Below are 20,095 nucleotides of genomic sequence, written 5' to 3' on the forward strand. Positions count from 1 at the left end.
CGGAAGCGGCTGGCGCTGTTGATAGTAAGTGTTGCAGCTGACATGACGTGCTGTGGGCGCGGATAGAGCAGTTGTGATAACAGAGGGCAGCGGTGTGACGGGGGAGAAGCCCTTCTCCGGGAGGACATGAGATAGCGGAGGTAAGGCTGTGTTACTGAGCTGTTTACCAGGCCTGAGAGCCAGCGAGACCAGCGCCTCTCCCCGGCCTGGCATTGCTGTCATCGTGTAGCCAATCAACGGCTGCGTCCCGCCCCCACGCCTGGCGTCTCGACCAATAGTAGCTGGCGTTGCAGGTGATTGACAGGCGTAGACACAGGCGGTGCAGGCGGCAGGTTGACTCTGCTGAATCTCATGGAGCTCATTCCATGTCCCATAGAGCGGCGTGCTGGGCTGTCACATTCCAGCTGGAGGGTGTTGTGTCACGTGGGCTTTCCAGTAAGTTACCCATTTAAAGAGACCCTGTCACTTTGCAAGAAATAGGTAGTGTTTAAAGAGGCCCTATCATTTTACCTATAGCTCAACCACATATATTCACCTTTACAGCCCCTATGGTGCTCAATGGGAGCATGACATTGCCCCTTCAGATATGTGACCAGGCTTGATATTTGCCCGCTAGGCCCCTATCAAGGGGGGGGGGGGGGTGTCACATGTTCAGTTTGGGGGTTTGCAGATGTGATTGGAGCTCCTATGCTGCACATGTCCATGGCAATCAAAGGGTTAATGTGATCCATGTATACTGAAAACATGGAATGTCTGCATGCCATGAGCCCCAATGGGGAGAATCCCACCTCCTTCCTGGCTCTGTGACACCCATGTCCAATAAAGCAGGAGCGGGGGTCAAAGAAAGCAACAGAAGTTTGAAATCTTCCTGCAGCTGTTTTGCTTATTTCTGTTGGAAAGATGTCCCCCCTCCCCTTCCTTACCCCTTACCTTATAACCCTTACCCCACCTTATCCTTACCCCTTACTTTCTGCCCTGATAGGAAGTTAAGAGGGGTCACCCTATTGGGTACCCTGGCATTACTAAAAGTCCAACAGAGGTTCTAAACTTTCCCGGCCATATCCAGAAGTAAAATAGTTAATTGAACCATTTGTTTGAACCAGCTGCTCAATGTGCATGCACCACAAAGCTCCATAATGCATTACTATATTATTATACAGTATTTATATAGCGCAGACATATTACGCAGCGCTGTACAAAGTCCATTGTCATTACTTGCTGGGCCTCAAAAGAGCTCACAATGTCCCTACCATAGTCATATGTCATTACCACAGTCTAAGGTCAATTTTGGGGAAGCCAACTAACCTAACTGAATGTTTTGGAATGTGGGAAGAAACCCACACAAACACGGGGAGATGCAGATAATCCTGGCTGAGATTCAAACCTGGGACCCAGCGCTGCAAAGGCCAGAGTGCTAACCACCGACCCTCCGTATTATGTATGTTAAGGTCTTTGTGGTTTTTCAGAAGCTTCATGTGGAGGCTTGTAATATGTATGTATGCTGTCATCCCTGTCCTTGGAATTCATATGGGGGGGGGGGTGTTTATATAATATTTGTTCATTCCCAGGCATCACACCTGCCAGCTCCCAGCACAAGTGTTTTGGTGACCCCATGCACCCGTCTGTGTTTGTTTTTCAGTGATATATTTAAAGCCCAGAATCCCTTCAATCATAAAATGCTGGGAATTTTCTTGGTTGGGGTCTGCTGGGTATTGTGGTTCCTTGTGGTCACACGGTCATATGGAGTTCCTGGTATAGGCATCGTATAGAGCCGGCTGTTTCTTGTCATTTTTGTGGATTGTTTCCCTATGCCCGGCGCTGACACGAGCAGGAGTCGTCGTGTTGACAGCAGATTTGCAGATCCAGCATGATCACACCAGACCTCTGGACTTTTCACACCATGAAATACCTTTAATACCTGTCTGACTAGATCTCTTCTGTTTACTTTTTTTATCAGTGGACAATGTCATTTCAGAATGTCACTGTGCAATTTCTTTAAAATGATGAAGAAATCTACTGGGCTATGCCAACCCAGCAGAGATTCTTTCCCTTGCTGTGGTAATGAACTTAGAGATAAGGTCAGTTTGCTCATTCTGTCAGTAAAGGAACTCCAACCCTCTTGATATTCTCTCTACAGCTCGCAAATACTGCAAAAAGGCATCACCTCCACCTTGTGCCATTTCTTCTGCATGGTGATGGTCAAACGCCTGGGCTATACTTCATGTAAGGAGGTGGTGACCTTCTCCCCCATACCTGAATTGGCCAAATTGATAGGGTCTGACTTTCAGACTCCGATATGTTTCGGTATTGGGAAGTAAAAAGAAAGATCCCGAATGGCAATTTGTGCATTGCAGTGCCTTTTCTTAGAATGCCACAAAAATGCCTATTGAGTGGGCAAGGGTTAGGGACTTAGGCACTTCATTTTTTTTTTTAATTCATAGAGATCTCTAGTTTGGGTTACAGACAACAAAAATCAGACCCACATTTTACATCCTCATTCAAGGGCTAAAGTGGGGCTTTTTCAGAACAATTGGGGCTCATTCACACCCACACATCTTGATTACCTGAATGCATTGCCGTATTCTCCGCAGAATTTTTTTTAAGATGGATGGGAAGAAGCTGTGGGTGGGTGGCAGACCCTGTGTTGTGACCCAACTCTTCAGTAACCATCCAAAAGCTGCCGGGTGGTTACTGAAAAATGCCAGGTGGTGCGCCCACGTAAAAGGGGCTTGGAGAACACTGCATTGTGTTAAGAAATCCCATTTGATTCCATCTCATTCCATTTTAAGCTGGGTGAGAGGAACATGTAGATGGGTGGTGGCCCCTGTATTGTTACCCAACTTCTCAGTAACCACCCAAAAACAGCCACTGGTCAGTAAAAACTGCTGGGTGGTGCGTCCGGCTAAAAGGGCCTGGGGAGAACACTGTGCACTTCAATGTACATGCATGAGTTGTGTTGCTGTACTGCATTGGAGTGCTATTCACAATTGCCCCTTACTACATGCATTAATGCAACAAGACAGCAGGCAAGGTGTTAATAGGCCTTAAACTGCTATTGCCTTTCCTCATTATTACCATATTACATCTGTTTGACCTGCCCTACTAGAACAAATACCTTTCATACTTTTGTAGGCTTCCATGTGTAATTCCTGTCTTTTATGATAGACGTGACAGCAGATTCCATAATTACAAGTTATGCTGTGAATCACTGCTGTTTGAATGTCTGTGATTGCTACTGAAAGTCCAGTAATACGCACACCAATAATAGGTCAGTGCTTCCAAAATGGATCTGATTTTTAAAGACTCTGGAGCAGGATGTTTATTGATCTTCTACATGAGGGAACCCTTCAAATACTTTTGGGGTCTTCAGGGACCCTCTGCTACCATTGCCAATCCTCGGCTTACAGTATTTTAGTGTGGTGGTCAGTTGGGCCATTGGGAAGAATGTCACCCTTACAGATATCCAGAAAGATCATTGGTGACACTTGAACTGACCTGAGAGGCGCAAATTGGTCATTACTTAGGAACCCCCAGCAACCTCTGTAGGTGGAGAAACTCTGATAATCCTTCCGATGTCCTATCACCTGGGGTTCTATTGGTGGGATCTCTGCACCAAGTTCCTGGGTTTTCACACAAACAATCACCATTGAGAGGGTCTTCTACCATTCCTGCTGGAATTGTATTTATTGTAATGATTGCCATGTAACAGGAGGAGCTGGAAGACCCAAAGGTGGCATTATTATTATTACTACACAGTAGTTATAAAGCAACAACATATTATGCAGCGCTGTACAAAGTCTATAGTCATGTCTCTAGCTGTCCCTCAATGGGGCTCACAATTTAATATCCCTACTATAGTTATATCATTACCACAGTCTAAGGTCAATTTTAGGGAGAAGCCAATAAACCCAACTGCGTGTTTTTGGGATGTGGGAGGAAACTGAAGTACCCAGAGGAAACCCACACAAACACGGGGAGAACCTGCAGACTCCATGCAGATAGTGTCCTGGCTCCCAGTGCTGCAAAGGTCAGAATGCTAAACACTGAGCCACCATGCTGGCATGATTACCCAAAACTGCCAGTTGGACAGGAGCAGAATATGGAATTATGTCAGAGATCTTGCTGTTGCAGCACCCCGGGTATATAATACCCCCCAGTCTTACCTGACCTTCTCCCCGTAATATTATCACTTTTGCTTATTGTACTGGACAGTGATGCTTCAGCAACCTCAATCAGTTACTTAGACTGTTGCACCCTATCCACCTTCATTTTTTTTATTTTAGCCTGTAGCTTGTTTACATCAAGCCAAAGACCCCTAGATCTGATGACATGGCCTGTATTGGGACTGTCTATTGGAATACATTGACTATCTGGCCGTATACAGAGGAGATCATTTCCCTGTTTGGAACTAAAATGGGATTGCAGATCTATTTAGAGCAAATGACTCCTTTCCATAATCTAGTAGTTGGGCCAAGCTGTGGCACCTGTATTGTGGGCATCATTTTTTAACCCTGTCCCACATAGCAGCACTGGCTAAGTAACAAAATATTCAATAAAGATATTAAAAGTGCAAATAAAACGTTTGCTTATTCAGTAATTTCAGTAAAAATACACAGAGCTCAGTAGTTGGCACTCTGGCTTTTGCAGCGCTGGGTCCCAGGTTGGAATCTCAGTCAGGACACTATCTGCATTGAGTTTGCAGGTTCTCTCCGTGTTTGTGTGGGTTTACTGCAGGGACTCTTCCCACATTCCAAAACATACCGTCCCAAAAAGTTGACCTTAGACAGTAATAATGACGATGGTAGGGACATTAAGATTGTGAGCTCCTTTGAGGGACAGCTAGTGACATGACTATGGACTTTGTACAGTGCTGCGTAATATGTCGGAGCTATATAAACACTGTGTAATAATAATAATAAAATCTGTTTATACCTGTGATCACACACATAAATGTCCAGCTTTAGTTAAGCGAAAAGGGTGTACTTTGACGGTGCTCATTGGTGCACCCGTGCAACTTGCCTGACCTGTGATAGAATGTGCATAGGTCATATAGATACATAGTAATGATCCATAGGTCCTGTTTGCTCTTTTTGCTCCAATTGATTGTGCCAGCAATTTTTTTTTTGTAATGATTTGCATTGGGACTTTATAAGTGGAGTTCTCCTTTAAATATATTTTGGCCATAGTTCTCCAAATCAAAGGAAAGAAAATTAAACCCCCCCAAATATGGGAATTTTCAAGCATCCGTTTCATTAGGTCCCACATGTGTAATCACAGAGTCTGGATTTAATTAATTTCTTATCCTGATTCTTATCCTTATTCTTATCCTGATTTCTGATCCTGTTTGATAGTGTTTGGTCGTACTCGGAGCCTTCGTTTTTTATTAATCTGCCTAGGGAGTTCACTGCGATTCTCCGGTAGCAGCAGCAGAGAATATTCCAGTCCCTCCACCTCCATCGTTCTGCCTACAACGCTTTCAGTTTATTAGCTGCTGCAAAGTGACTTCACTTTACTGCAGCGTCTGGCACAACCTGTTCTATCGGTCTGCCAGCCTCTCTCTCTCTCTGTAGGTATGTGCTGGGAAGTTTAACCCTGTAGGATGGGCGGCTAACTCATTTGGGAGGACTCCGTCCTTTTTATTTTTTACGATGGAATTCTGGATGCAGCAAGATACAGAAATCTTCCGTCTAGGATTTGACTATCATTAGTTTTGTGTTAGTTGACGATCTGATCTCCTGACATCAGAGTCCTAGGTAGTCTATGCTTGGTGGATTGCTATAGAAATCGGGAATCCATGGGGAGCAATCCGGGAGTCATCAGACAGGTTTAACCTGGTGTATGTCAATTTCACCCCAAAGCTCCTGGTATTTTATTATTTTTTTATCTTTTCCTTTAGTAAGGGACATCTGCTGGGAGATCAGTTGCTAATGATGCAGATCCGATCCCCAGAACTACATCTCCGAAAGCCTATTCCTTACACAAGGGGTGTGGGTAGGATCTTGGGAGTCGTATTGAAATGCATAGGGTGGCGGGTATGGTTGGAATTCTATATTCCACCTGGTTGACATCTGTCAGTCAGGATGACATTCTTCCCAATGACCAGCGGCATTCTTCCTACTGACCACCATGCTAATGAGCTGTGGATATAGTTATTATAGCAGAGGGTACCCCAAGACCTGAAACTTGATTCAAGGGTTCCCCCATGTTAAAAATGTCAAGAAAGACTGACTTAGATTTTGTGCAGGATCAACAGGTATTGTTTTGTTTATCTGGACAGCTATGTCCAAACATTTTATATTGTATATCTAATGGACTAAAAGGGAGCAAATAAGGGTATTGGGGTATACATATACTTTTAGTATCCTGCAGCTGGGCCACCTTTTGCCTGCAATGTCTGCCATGCTTTGTGTTATGTAGTGATCTTTCCAGACCCTTTTAGCTGGGCAAACCACCCAGCACTTTTCAATGACCACTTAGTTTTTTTTGGGTGGTTGCTGAAAAGTTGATTCACAATATAGAAGCTGCCACCCACCTACAGCTTCTTCCCACCCAGCTTTAAACAAAATTTCTGGTAAGAATACTGTTATTCTTAGATGTTTTAGTTCCTATTGCTCATTCCTGGCTCACAGGGACTTCCTGCCTTCAGAAGGAATTCTACTGCATTCCTGACAGCTGACACACCCCGTAAGGCATCACTCCAGCTCCCATGCTGTTTCTAAATTCCTAAATTTAAATTGCTCTGTTCCTTTAGTTGTGTGTGTGTGTATGTATGTATATGTGTGTGTGTGTGTGTATATATATAGTCCCCGAAAAATATTTCCTCTGTATAGGTCCGGGATGCAATGGATACTCACATGGTCTCCTGTGTAGAGATGTGAAAGCTTTCTGGGACCTGAGTGGTCATTTGAGACTTAAGGTTTGAACCCTTTGCGCTTTCACAGGTTGTGGACATTTGACTGCAATGGAATGGTGGGGGACAGGAGTGAAAGAAACACGACCCCTATTCCAGGGGTTCACCAATGAAAAGGGGATTTGCTCTGAGTTAGTGTTGCGCTGTAAGCTAATGCTGGGGTCTGTAGTTCAGCAGCAGCTGTAGTTGTTCCAAAGTGGTCACGTGACCTTGCAGTTGGCTTGTTAGTAACAAAGAGCAAAACTTTATTATTTACTGAATACATTCTGTAATATAGATGTGGGTTTGTCCGTGCAGTGAATTCACGCTGCACTCAGTAAGAATAGATGGCTCAGTGTCAGGCCAGATTTCACCCTTTGGCCTGGCACGCAATGACTTGCATTGAGAAATTCTGAATAATGTTCCTTTTGTTCATGATTACTGTGCCATTCCTGCATGGTGCTGTAGTGGGGAAACTCCATGTTGTTGACTGTTGTGTATACAGCATTTTCGTTTGTATAACTTTCCATGGCAAATCATGTAATCATCTAGTACCCGGCTTGCTTGGTGCAGGCATTTTCACACACGCTCTCTTTGATTCTTTATACCAATTGAAACTTCTTTTTAGTTTTTTTTGGAAGCAAATATTTAGTAACTGAAGGTACTGTCATGGATTTAATTTGCTGCACAAACCCTGGCTTTGTTTTTCAGTGGCAGAGGTAGACCCTCTAGTAAAGACCTGCTTTGTCTGAAGGTGAGATGATGAATCCTTTCTGGAGCATGTCGTCGGCATCTGTAAGAAAGGTAGGAATGTGCCCTTATTTTTTTGTGTGGCTGGGGGAAAAATTGTCAGCATCGCAACCTTCCAGGTTGATGCTCTTGCATGGTTGTAATGAAATAAAATGCTTTTGGTACTTAAGTGACCAGAGTGCAACTACAGATCCAGTGGCCAAATTTTGGGATACCCAATATGCCCATGCAAATAAGTCAATGGAAGCTCTCCTATTCTGTTATTTTATTTATTTATTTTGATAAAGTGTTACTAGGGGTGTGTAAGAGGATTGGAAAACATCTATGTAATCTTGCATAATATCCAACATGTCCTGGGGCAAGAAAGCTTCCACTTTGTCGGGGGTATTTGTGTTCTGTCCTCTGATAAAACTGTTTTCTGTTTTGCAGAGACCGGATAATGACGAGAAGATTGTAACAGGGGACCAAAAAATCAGCCCCCCTCGGTCCTCTTCAAACAAAAAGCAGCTTCCTACAATACCGAAGAATGCAGTCCCTATTACCAAACCCATTTCTCCAGCACCAAGTGTACAGTCTACAAATGGGACACATGCCTCCTATGGTCCGTTCTACCTGGAGTATTCACTCCTGGCAGAATTGTAAGTCTCCTGTTGCTGTTAGCATGGATACAGCCCTGTCATTGCATTAAGCTAAATTATTTTTTTTTTTCTCTTTATTTCTTAGTACACTGGTGGTGAAGCAGAAGCTCCCAGGGGTCTATGTGCAGCCTTCCTATCGCTCTGCATTAAGTAAGCCTTTTGTTATTAATAAACAGGATTTTTATAACACCAATATTACGCGGCCCTGCCAAGAAGACCTTACAATCTAGGAGGTGGGGATATATCACACAATAGGAGGGGAGAAACGGAATAGAGGGAACTAATGAGGGTTTAAGAGACAGAAGACGACGGGTAGGCGAGTTTGAAAAGATCCAGTGGCCCTGGAGTACATACAAATATATCTTTCACTACTTTAAATAGTTATTATTGTCAATCACATTGTAAGGGGAGAATGCCTGCTGCCCAATGGTAAATAGGTGGACCTGATGTGGGATGATCACAACCTACATCTTTAATCCCTGTATGTGGGTATATATATACACATCAGATGATTATTGCCCGAGATGAATGGCCGTGCTAGTCTTGATCATGTATATGACATTTACACGATCAGGAATGCCTGCTATACAATTCAAGGGAGAAAAGCCACTCGCTTGTCCTCCCCTCTCTATAGAACAGAATGGGCACTTTGTGTACAGTGCTTATTTGTTCATCTGTCCCTCTGTCACTGGAAATGATTATGAAAGATTGTTTCCAGCAACGTAAAGTTACAGTGTACACAGTCTAACACAATCTTTAGCCGACCCAATAGAAAACCTTAAAAACTCAAAAACATCCCTTCCTGCTTCTGTCCTCAAAAAAAGCAGATTCTTCATAATACCAATGCTCTTGACCCTGCACTACACAATTGCAGCATCCAGTGGCTCAGGTTTACTTAGTGGATTATTATACTCCACCATAAACATGTGGTCCACCTATCCATTGCTGGTTAACTTTTAATTAGAGTATTTCTGATTAAAAGTTATCCATAACTGATAATAGGTGGCTCACGTGGAGTTTAGTAGCCTTCTGATGGCTCCAACTTCACTAATGCAGCTAAACTTTTTTCTTTTCTATTCTTTTTTTGTTTTTTTATCACATAACATTAAATCATCTTCAACTCTCAATAGAAATGACTTGCATTGTCCTGCCGATTTGCAATGATTTGTCTATTCCGTTAAAAAGTTGTTTGTTTTTTTTTTTTTTTTTTTTTTTTTTGTGCGCATAATAGTCGCTTTAAAATTTCATCAGCTATTGACCTGTTGGTGCAATGATTTTGGTCTCTTGCTTTGCAGTGTGGTTTGGAGTCATCTTTATAAGACATGGACTGTACCAGGATGGTGTATTTAAATTCACTGTATATATCCCTGATAATTATCCCGATGGAGAATGTCCGGTAAGTCCTTGCTGTTTTGTTTTTTGTTTTTTTTATTTTTTTTTTTGTTTTTTTATTGGTTTCTTTTTATAAGGCTTGTGCATCTCAGTTACTGGATTTTGTACTTGTTTAGCCTGTCATACAGGAGCCTTAAATGTAATTTAATTTATAGATTGTGGGTGGGTGAGAGTCCATTTGTCTTAGCATATCTTGCACAGTTTTTTAGAAATCGGATATAAAGTTGCCTACAAGATTTATCAGTCTGATTGGTCTTGCTTAATTTCCTTGCTCTGGTTTGGATATAATTATAATCTATAATTTTTTATAGTTACATAGTAGGTCAGGTTGAAAAAAGACATAAGTTCAACCACTAGGGAAATAAACATATCCCAGATATAAAACCCTATGGACATAGTTGATTCAGAGTAAGGCAAAAAAAACCCTAGTAATTTTTTTAACACAAAATAAAGTTTTAAAGTCTGGAGTTGACTGTTGTGTTATCTGCACTAATTTCTGTTTCTGTCCCCCCCTCATAGCATCTTGTGTTTGACATACCAGTCTTCCACCCGCTTGTCGATCCGGTTACGGGAGAGCTGGATGTAAAAAGAGCATTTGCAAAGTGGAGGTATGTCCCTCTTGCCCTGGTCCTGGTAATTTTAGTGACTCTATACTACATAATATAGTTAATCAGTAATCTGAAATATTGCATGCTATTCTTTTCTTCCTCAGGAGAAACCACAATCACATATGGCAAGTGTTAATGTATGCAAGAAGGATTTTCTACAAGATTGACACAACCAGCCCCTTAAATCCAGAAGCTGCGGTACTGTAAGTAACGGGAGGGTGGGCGGTGCTGTTAAAACTATGTGCTGCCAAATACAACTGCTTTTGTTATACAAGTTGCTCATATCTGCATGCTCAGGGATACTACAATGCTGCTCTGAATTCAGGCATTGTGTAAAGCCAGTCTATAACACATTTTAAATCCACAGCAAATCTGGACTTAATGCTAAGAGGAGATAGCAAAGTTCTGTCTGATTACTGTGCTGCTACCCCTATTTTGTTTAATCAGCAGCCTGGGGATGTGACCAGGCTAACTTTTTACTGCAGCAGAGGCCAAGGGACTGGCTATGTTGGCTAGGGGCCCTTTTGCACATTTGTGTTAGTAAACATACATGCTTTCCTTAAAGCTCATACAAAATAGAACAACCTTCTTCCTAACCCAAAACAGTAATGCAAAGAGCTTCATGAGAATATATTTGTAACTATTTTTTATATGCTTTTAGCACACCGTAATTGTGCACTGTAGCAAACCTAAAATGCAAATGTTCAAGCAGTCAAGGTGACAAAAGTATCGGAACAGTTGATGTATAAAGAGATTAATACACAATACTTATCCTTGATACATGAAGCTACCCCAAAGTTAATATTTAATATTTAATCAATCAATTTGAATTGCACATTAAAACAATGTCCCTCATACCATTATTAATTCAACTGGAGATCTTTTCACATGTCTTTTTTTTTTTACCATTTTATTTCTCCTTGTTAAATGTTTTTGCATCAATATTTGCTGCTCTTGTTATAGGATCTGTTTTATTTTTGTCCTTCTAGATACGAAAAGGATGTACAGCTCTTTAAGAGCAAAGTGGTAGACAGTGTTAAACTATGCAACAGCCACCTCTTCAATCAGCCGAAAATAGAAGACCCCTATGCAATAATGTAAGTAGCTGTAGCCATGAGGATTTCGATATGTGGTGGCCTGAAAGCAAATCTATACAGACAGCTCTGTTTTGTTTTGTGGAGAGGAGAGGAGGAGCAGAGGTAGCACAACTGAGTCTTAGGCTAGATACACACGTGCAATAATTGTCATTAGAAAACTAACGATTAAAGACCGATCAACGATTATTGACGATAATTTTGAACGATCGTATTGTGCACAATTCTGTACATGCTGAAACGATACAATCGTTCAAATATAAGCCACCAATAACGAACACACACTAGTTCGAACAATGTGGGAAGTGACATGTACAGGGGAAAATGTGTCACCAGAACAATCCACGATCACTGAATGACCGTACACACAAAAGAAAGAGAAAGATCGTTGCCCAATCTGATCCACCGGGACGGTCGTTTGTTTCCAGCGACATTCCTCGTTCATCGGTGTCGTTAATTTTTTTTTTTTAAACGATTATTGGTCATTTGGTCTTTAGTCGTTCATTTCCAATGATAATTATTGCACATGTGTACGTAGCTTTACTCAATACATTTAGCAATCTGATCAGCTGTACTAGCATTAAGGTTTCAGCCAAGGTGATTGAGAATCTAGAGTCTGTACGAGGCTTAAGAACTATGAGTAAGTTGGTATTTGGTGTGTGTATTTTGGCTGTGTTTGCTTTTTATAGAATAGCTTTTTTGTATTTGGGTGCTAATGTGTCAGTTTTTGTAATGTTATTACTAATAATTTATTTTTATACACTTTTTCCATTTAGGTTTTCTCCATGGAATCCATCAGTACATGATGAAGCCAGAGAAAAAATGCTAGCACAAAAAGTATGCACTATATTTGTCTATCAAACCGTCTGCTTGAATATTTTAATCTTTTCCTTCAGGGCTTTAGGCCCAGGGAGACAGATCTGTGAAATGAGCAAAGTCTTTCTATAGTGTGTGTTTCATTGAACTGCCACTGACAGCTTTGGGATGTTATCTTCCTGGCTGCTTTTTGGTGTACTAATTCAACAACTTCTCTTTTCCTGCACTACATGCTAAATGTTAAATGCTTATTTGGTTGGGGGTAGGGGAATTGGTATAAATACCTAACTCCTTTTCATGTGATGTAGGCCTGATCCAACATGGCCACTTGCAGCTGCTGGACATCATATACAATGATAGTCAGCAGTTATGAGTTTGGGTACTTTTTATAAACTTTTTAACACTTTTATATTATAACCAATAACAAAACCTTTTTTCTTGTGATTTAGGTTAGGGTCATTAGGTATTTTCTGCATTGATAAATCTCTGAATGATTTGGCAGTCTAGGCTCCCTTCCCACATATATCACATTTAATCTCCAAAACCAGATTCAGTTGGCAGTAAACCAAGCTTGTTTTTGGGTTGCGAGAGGAAACCAGAATGCTAGTAAGGAATTCCTTGCCAGGATTTGTTTGGGGTGGGGGGAGTACTTACAGGATCAATTTACTTCTGGGATGTACAACCATGTTTAATCCTATTGTTTTCTAACACATTTAAGGAAAATAATGGATTCTGGTATTCAGTTTTGGCAACTGTTAAATTGGGATAAAGCATCAGTCATGCAAGGAGTGCATTGTTTAGTGAGTCAGATGACTCGGATGAGCATTGTAGAACGCTCATAAGCAGAAAGCAAAACTTGTATGGGTAATAGGCATAAATGACCGCCCCTTTGTCGGTATATAATCACAAAATGCATCCAATAAAAAGGTTTCAAGCAGGACAAAACTTTCTTTTTTAGGACATTTCTGTTACTAAGTGGGGGAAAATGTGCATGCAAACCTGGAAATAAATCAAACCTGCACTCCCTGTAGCATTTTCGGTTTACCTGTCCTTCAGAGTTCAGAAACATACAGCAATGTATGACACACCAGTGCAGCCTTCATCTAGTTGTGTGTAAAATAGAAACATTTTCATTGTTAACAGTACCTGAATCTCCCCTCACTGCCTTTTCTAACTGCTTTCTCTGTTATCCAGCACATTTTATCTACACATCTCCTTTGCACATTGCCTCCTATAATAGCATCCCAGTGAAAACGCTGAATAATTGAACTTCTGACTCCATAGATAGCCACAGGTTTTAGATAAAGCTGCATGGAAAGGAAGAATAGAGTGATGATGGAACCACCTAAGTACCCATCTAGTAGTTGCTGTAAAGCTGTGGAGTTAGTTACTGGAAATTATTTCAAAAAGGGGGAAAATGGGCACCAAAGGTAGATTTAAAAAAATGTAAAAACAGTTTCTGCAAGATGTTTGAGTTTTGATTTACCCACAGGGATGAATGTTATACCCAATGTATATGCAATTTTGTTCCAGGCTATTTTACAAAGGTTTCCCTTTCATAGGTTTGTGTTGCACTGTTAAATGTATACGCTTTGCCATGCATGTTGCTATGTGTTTGGCATTTCATTCATTTGGGAGCCTCTAACCATTAATGTCAGCACAGGGCACCAACACATGTGCGCAGTGTGTTGCATTATCACAGTAATCCAATGCAATGGTGTGAACGGGTTCTGCTTTTAAAAAACATTATTACACAGTATTTATTTAGCACTGACCTGTTACACCGTGCTTTACAAAGTTCATAGTTATGTCACTATCTGTCCCTTTAAGGGCCTCACAATCTAATGCCCCTACCATAGTCATATGTCATTAATACTGTCTAAGGACAATTTTAATACTTTATCTTTTTATTGTATTCAGCCCTCACTCAACTACATTTCTTTTGCTTCTAGAAGAAATCGGAAGAGAACAAGAACCTTCACGTCTCCGGCTTATCCTGGGTGAAGCCGGGATCTGTAATGCCATTCAGCAAAGAGGAGAACGCATTGCAAACCTAGTGACGGCTGCAAGTGGAATAGGATTGGGGAAAAAGGTGGACTGCTTTGACACTATAATGATGGGGCTGACCACATAGAAGAAGATTGGGAGGACTGCTCTCCTTCTCCAGATCAAGCTTTTAAATTTATCCTTTTTGGATTTCCTACACTGATTAGGATTTTAACTCTGGAAACATTGCGTTTCATTATGGTTTTTAATTTGCCCCAAATCAGCTCCTGTGTAACAGGAGTAGCTGCCCATCTGATACACGGGGAGGAGCTGAGTCTTTGCAGGAAGCGGTCCCAGGTAGGGGTGACCTGTTGGGGAGGTCACTCTGGGAATTGCATGCATGCTTATGCCTTCAGCTTGTCTCATCAGAGCTTTTCTGGCAGTGGGGTAGTTGTAATACCCCCCCCTTATTTTATTGGATGTACCTGTTGATGGTTTTTTTTGGCTTGCTGAATTTGACTGGGATATTTTGGTGTACGGAGAATTAACTACGTTTTGATAAACTATACACTACATTTAACAAATCTGTAGTATAACTTGTTTTAAAAATGCCTTTTTTTGTTGTGTGTAAATACAGTTAGAATATTAAAATTGTAAATATTGTGTTTGGTAACTCCACATTTAGCACTTTTGGAGGGGGAAGAGTAAAAGGTATCTAGTTTTGAAATTGGTCTTAAAAGGGTGGTCATTGGCCCCCTAGTTAAGTTGCAGTGTACGTATTGTGCGGTTGGGTAGTTCAGCAGCATGGAACATAGTCCTATTATGATGGAGACCCTTGATTTGCTGTGACCGTGATTGGCTGATTCCAAGGCATGCCAGCAGTGGAACTTTTAGTTATTTCATATGTGGACCTAATATATAGTCAGGCCACTGAACATTAAATGGGCGAGATGGTTGCAGAGCCTACAAACATAGGGAATAGCAGCAGCTTCCTGGGGAATGAGGAATAATGTAATTGTATCACCTTATCCATCACTCCCTATGCAAAAAGCAACGATTAACACTTGCAGTGAGGAAGGGAACCCAGCTAATCTAACCCATACAGTCCTCTTTACGTGAGACTATTTACCTTGAATTGCATTGTGACACCTAATATAAAAACACAGGTTAGTGAAATTCTTGTTTCTAGAGTCCCCCCAGAAACTAGTAATCTATTAGACCTATAAGCACAGACCTTTATTGGGTACATCAAAGGTGGACTGGTCTTCAACAGCCTATGAAAGCTAGCAGCTTGTGTAAAGCAGCGGAAGAATCCGGCAATCAATAGTACGTAGAGGATGTATGCTTTACTTGCTCATTGGTTCAACCTACCTTATAGGTGTCCCGTGTTCAACCCAGATTCTTTGTAGGTGGGTGGCAGCCCCTGTATAGTGAGCCAACTCTGTTACCACTCAAAAACAGCCGGGTGGTTACCGAAGAGTGCCGGGCGTTGCGCCCAGCTAAAAGGGGCTGGGGAGAGCACTGGGTGTCCATGCTCTGAATAGGCCTCTTGCAAATTTTTTGAATAAATCTAGAATGCTGCTGTGCTGCCTACCCACGATAGCGTTCGTGTTGTCACACAAGCACACATCAGTCTTGGTGAAAATTGGTAATCCGCAGAAATGGGGAATTTTTGGGTTGTTCTTTTTTTTTTTTTTTCTTATTTTTTTCCTATTGATCACTCCTGTTCAAATTGTATTTGATTTCATTCAATAAACAGATACATTCGATGCCATTACTGCTTGGGGACCTCTCTCAAGACATTTGAATACAGAGACTAATGTGTGTGTTGCTCGTGACAAAAGCAAGAAAATAGATTGCGGTTCAGGAAGACATAAAAAGTGTTCTTTCCTGTGTATATCCAGATTGTGCATAGGAACTACAGAATGTAAAACCGGAAGGTATATTTTAATTTTATTTGTAGGCTGAAGGGGGGGAGGGGCAGATGAGGGGCTGAGCACATGGCAGTAATATAATTTTAAGAAGGCATTTTCTATGATAAACAATTATGGCGCAAGCCCAACTGTTTACAGCCTGACTGAACTTTTTATTTTGAACATTCAGGTGTATACAAATTTTCAACAAAAATGTTCATAATTAGTATTCTTGCAGTTCATTTTCTTAACTCCAGCTGTGGCTGCTTTCTAGAAAGCCTGTCCCTGCCAATCTGCTGTATGAAAGAAAACGTGGACTCATTGTAGAGATCCTTGCCGAGTCAGAACAAGAGCTTGTCAAATCAGTGGGGAGTGTGAGCTGTGCTGATTGCAGAGCTATAGATCTGAATTGGCAGGGGGTGTATCAGACCTCTGCAGAAAGACCACTGCTTCCACGCAAAGAGCATTGGTCTGTCTCTATAACATGCTTCGAGGGGACATGTTGGGTTTTTTTTTTTTTTTTTGGGGGGGGGGGGTTGTAACTGCCAACTAAAGAAAACCAACTGAAAAAACATTTGGAATATTTCTTGTTTTGTTGCATTCATAATGTGTTTAAATGAATTAAACCAAGTTAAACTGGGCTTTGATACACTCTACAGCTATAGGTCCAAGGGGGGAGAGCAACATTGGTGTCCATCTGTCTGTGGGTAGGGGTAATATGCTTTGATGTCTATTGTTCCCCCCCAAGGAATAAAAGAAAATTGTATGCAAACTTTTACTTGCCAAATGATTTTGTTATTCAGGCTGGCCTGTCTTGTGATACTAGAACACACTGGTTGCTACACTTCACAGCCAGGCAGCTACCAACCCCCTGCAGTTTTCAATGTCTCCTCTTTACCTGCAGTGTATCTTATTTCTGCAATCATAACTTTGTTAGGCTTTTGTTAACATTCTTTAAGCTTGTGTTGATGGATCTTTTTTTTTTTTTTTTTTTTTTTTTTTTTTTTTTTTTTTTTTTTTTTTTTTTTTTTTTTTTTTTTGAGACTCTATTGTGCTCATTTATGATTCATGGACAAATACATTTAACTTATTAGGAACATATTGATGTTAAAAACTCACTTAAGGTGAACAAAAGCCCACAGGTCCTTACTTGAATATTTGTATATTTCTATGTTCATTATTTAGCTTGAAAATCCTAGTGAAGAAAATCTTTACAATGTGGGGTTTCAAAGAGTTCCTAAAAGAATTAAACGATCCCTGTTCTGAACCTTTAATGTTCTCTCCATACCGTCAATCTTGTGTAGCAGCATTCTATATCTCCAAAATAAAAAAGGTTTAGCTGCTGCAATATGTTGCTAGAAAGTAATGAATTGCAGATTGTCGGATGCATCTGATCAAAAAATGCTGTTTTCAGCAGCTTTGAGATTCTACAAAAAGGAGACAAACTGCCCTTTCATCTATCCCTGTGATAAGACTACACAGCCTACAATTGAGTTAAGCTGCATACACACTTGCAATTTTTGTCGTTGGAAAGGATCTTTCACGATCCTTTCCAACGACAAGGGACTGCACGATGCATGAACGATGCTGTACATACAGCACCGTTCATGCTCTATGGAGAGGGGAGGGGGAGAGCGACGGAGCGGCACCCTGCTGCGCGCTCTCCCCTTCCCTTTCATTACGATCGGCTGTCGTCCATCGTCCGTGGATCCGGCAGGTCGGTCGTCTGGACGATGGATGACACCGACTGTACACACGGCAGATTTTCGCCCGATAATTGGCCGATGCCGATTATCGGGCGATAAAAATCTGACGTGTGTACGTAGCTTTAGATTTCACAGCTCTGTGGAATGGTCTGAGATGATTAATAGTACCTTAAAAGCTGCACTAGTTAAGAATGCAGAACCCATGGGTAATATCTGTTGGGGTATAATAAGCATTGGCTCAGTTCAGGAATATCATGGAGAACCAATCTTAGATTGCTTTAACTACAGGGAAGTTATTTGAAGCTCATTTTTCTTTCTAATGCCACACTGCCATCATATTGGAATTGTAACCCTACCCACCTTGTTACTTTTGAACGTTGAATATTTTTCTAGAGTGGGCAGCCCTAACCTGTGACCTTTTTGGTTGAGGTCAGGTGTGTAACTTACACACAGTAGCTTTTTTTTTTTATGAGGGTTATAATAGAAGTATTTAACTTGGGAGACTGCAGGGCATTTGGGGTAATCATCAGCAGCCTATATATCAGTTTAGAAACCTTTTCAGCTAGGATATTATATTTATTAATAAACAGGATTTAAAATATATATATATATATATATATATATGCAAAAAAAGTAATTTTCTTGGTGACTATGCTAAGCATGCTAAAACATCTGAATAACATTTTTTTTTTTTTTTTTTTTGTGGTTGCAGTGGTGATCTTGTCCACTCGCTGGAATGAATAAGCAGATTAGATGTGCTTATCTGCATACAAGTTCCAGATGTCACTAAAGTATACTCTAATCAGAATAAAAGTTAGGTAACTTTTTATTTTCAGAAGACTGCTCCCATGTCAGGTGCTCTTTAAAGTTTTTCCTCCAAAGAAAGCACAGGCTGCTTGGTTCTAAACTGACTTATGAGCTGCTAATTATTCCAATCCTATACTCACCCTTTTTATACTTGAAGAAAACCTGTGAGCAGATTGCTCGCTCACACACACCCCACACCCCCATATCTGTCAGGAGTGAAGGAAGAAAGCACTGGGTAGCTTTAGATGGAGCTTGCATAGGGTTCTCTCTGCCACCTCCATGTAACAGTGCTGGGTCCTTTGCCAACCACTAGCTATATTCATACGAGGAAGTACTGTACATTTTCTTTGCTCCCGGTAGCATAACTGACTGTGGGGAATAAGGAAGCAAAGGATAGGTGGGTATATACTGCTAGAGCGGGCACAGGTTTGCTTTAAACAAGGAGAATTGTATTATACCTAGTCATTCTTATATAGAAACCCATGTATTTCCACTCTTCCTTCGTTGTATCATCTTAACGCAGGAATCAGTTTTTCACAATTTTAGATTCTTAATCTTTTTGTGTGAGGAGTATTCCAATTCTTTAGCCGGAAACCGTGCATTATGTCGTCATCCATATGACACCACTCAAAGGTTCACTCTGGTGCTAGAGTTTGATTGTATAAATGGGAAGGGGGGGGGGATACCACCTTAAAGAGCTGCTTTTACCTGGTGTATGCTAAATCTCATTCTATGTTGGGTAGCAGAACCATTACCTCCTATAATAAATGTATAACATGTTTTCACCAGCATTAATTGGTTTAATATTGTGTTATTTGCCTGTTGCTTTTAGCTAGTAGTATGTGATTTTTACAAACATCCCATTGTCCAAAAAAAAAAAAAAACGTATCGTCTAACACACTTTTTGGTATTTTTTGAGATAAATGGTGATAAAGTGTAAATAGCCAAGTATAGCATTGAATTTTTTTTTTTTTTTTCTATGAAGCTGTTGCCAACTAGAGACATTTGCCTATTAAGAGTTTTTATTGCTGTGTCTCAACAGGCTCAGAAATGGCTGAGGATTTTACAATGAGAGGGTCTACTTATGCTGGCCGACCCCCCATCCCTTATTTATCTGATAGATGTAGGTATATGTACCTACAAAGCATGCAATTAGGATTATACCTCTTACCCCCATCCTTGACAGCCTCCCATGAACCACAGAGCATGCTAAATTCACAAGAATACAATCCTTTTCAGTGAGTTACCAGATTTTGCCTGCTGTGCATTTCAAAGGATTCTACCCAGGACAGGGAAACTTTTCCTAGGTGCTGTGGGGTAGAAGTCAAGGAAAAAGTTAGAATTATTGTATACTTACCTAACCCCTAATGTAATGCATGTTTTTCACCTATCATTTGGCTTGAGGGGACCAGACAGCATGAATCTATATTCTATTTTAGTGAAATATCTGCCTTAACTTTCCTTACTGTAAATGTGATCTTTAACATGTGTTTATT

The 20,095-nt window shown here is 40.9% G+C and overlaps 1 protein-coding gene across 5 annotated transcripts; it reads left to right on the forward strand.

Moving 5' to 3' along the window:
• Positions 1 to 16,858, forward strand: AKTIP (AKT interacting protein). 5 transcript variants are annotated; one of them, XM_072422475.1, is made up of 10 exons: positions 1 to 140; positions 7,601 to 7,693; positions 8,069 to 8,277; positions 8,363 to 8,427; positions 9,573 to 9,673; positions 10,189 to 10,277; positions 10,382 to 10,480; positions 11,267 to 11,374; positions 12,148 to 12,208; positions 14,140 to 16,858. In XM_072422475.1, the coding sequence occupies exons 2-10, from the start codon at positions 7,649 to 7,651 to the stop codon at positions 14,242 to 14,244; spliced, it is 882 nt and encodes a 293-aa protein (XP_072278576.1). In that variant the 5' UTR covers positions 1 to 140; positions 7,601 to 7,648; the 3' UTR covers positions 14,245 to 16,858. The 5 variants fall into 5 exon arrangements, with proteins under 5 accessions (XP_072278576.1, XP_072278580.1, XP_072278579.1 ...); XM_072422479.1 differs by having other exon boundaries at positions 14,143 to 16,858; XM_072422478.1 differs by having other exon boundaries at positions 2 to 24.
• Positions 16,859 to 20,095: the final 3,237 nt, after the last annotated feature.

The sequence above is a fragment of the Pyxicephalus adspersus genome, chromosome 9, assembly GCF_032062135.1.
Source record: "Pyxicephalus adspersus chromosome 9, UCB_Pads_2.0, whole genome shotgun sequence".
Lineage (NCBI taxonomy): Eukaryota > Metazoa > Chordata > Amphibia > Anura > Pyxicephalidae > Pyxicephalus > Pyxicephalus adspersus.

Bases quoted from the DNA above. Each gene is read 5' to 3' on its own strand.
- AKTIP (XM_072422475.1), top strand. From the start codon at position 7,649: ATGATGAATCCTTTCTGGAGCATGTCGTCGGCATCTGTAAGAAAG. The intron at 10,278-10,381 runs GTATGTCCCTCT...TTTCTTCCTCAG, and splicing joins AGAGCATTTGCAAAGTGGAG to GAGAAACCACAATCACATAT. The intron at 11,375-12,147 runs GTAAGTAGCTGT...TTTTCCATTTAG, and splicing joins GAAGACCCCTATGCAATAAT to GTTTTCTCCATGGAATCCAT.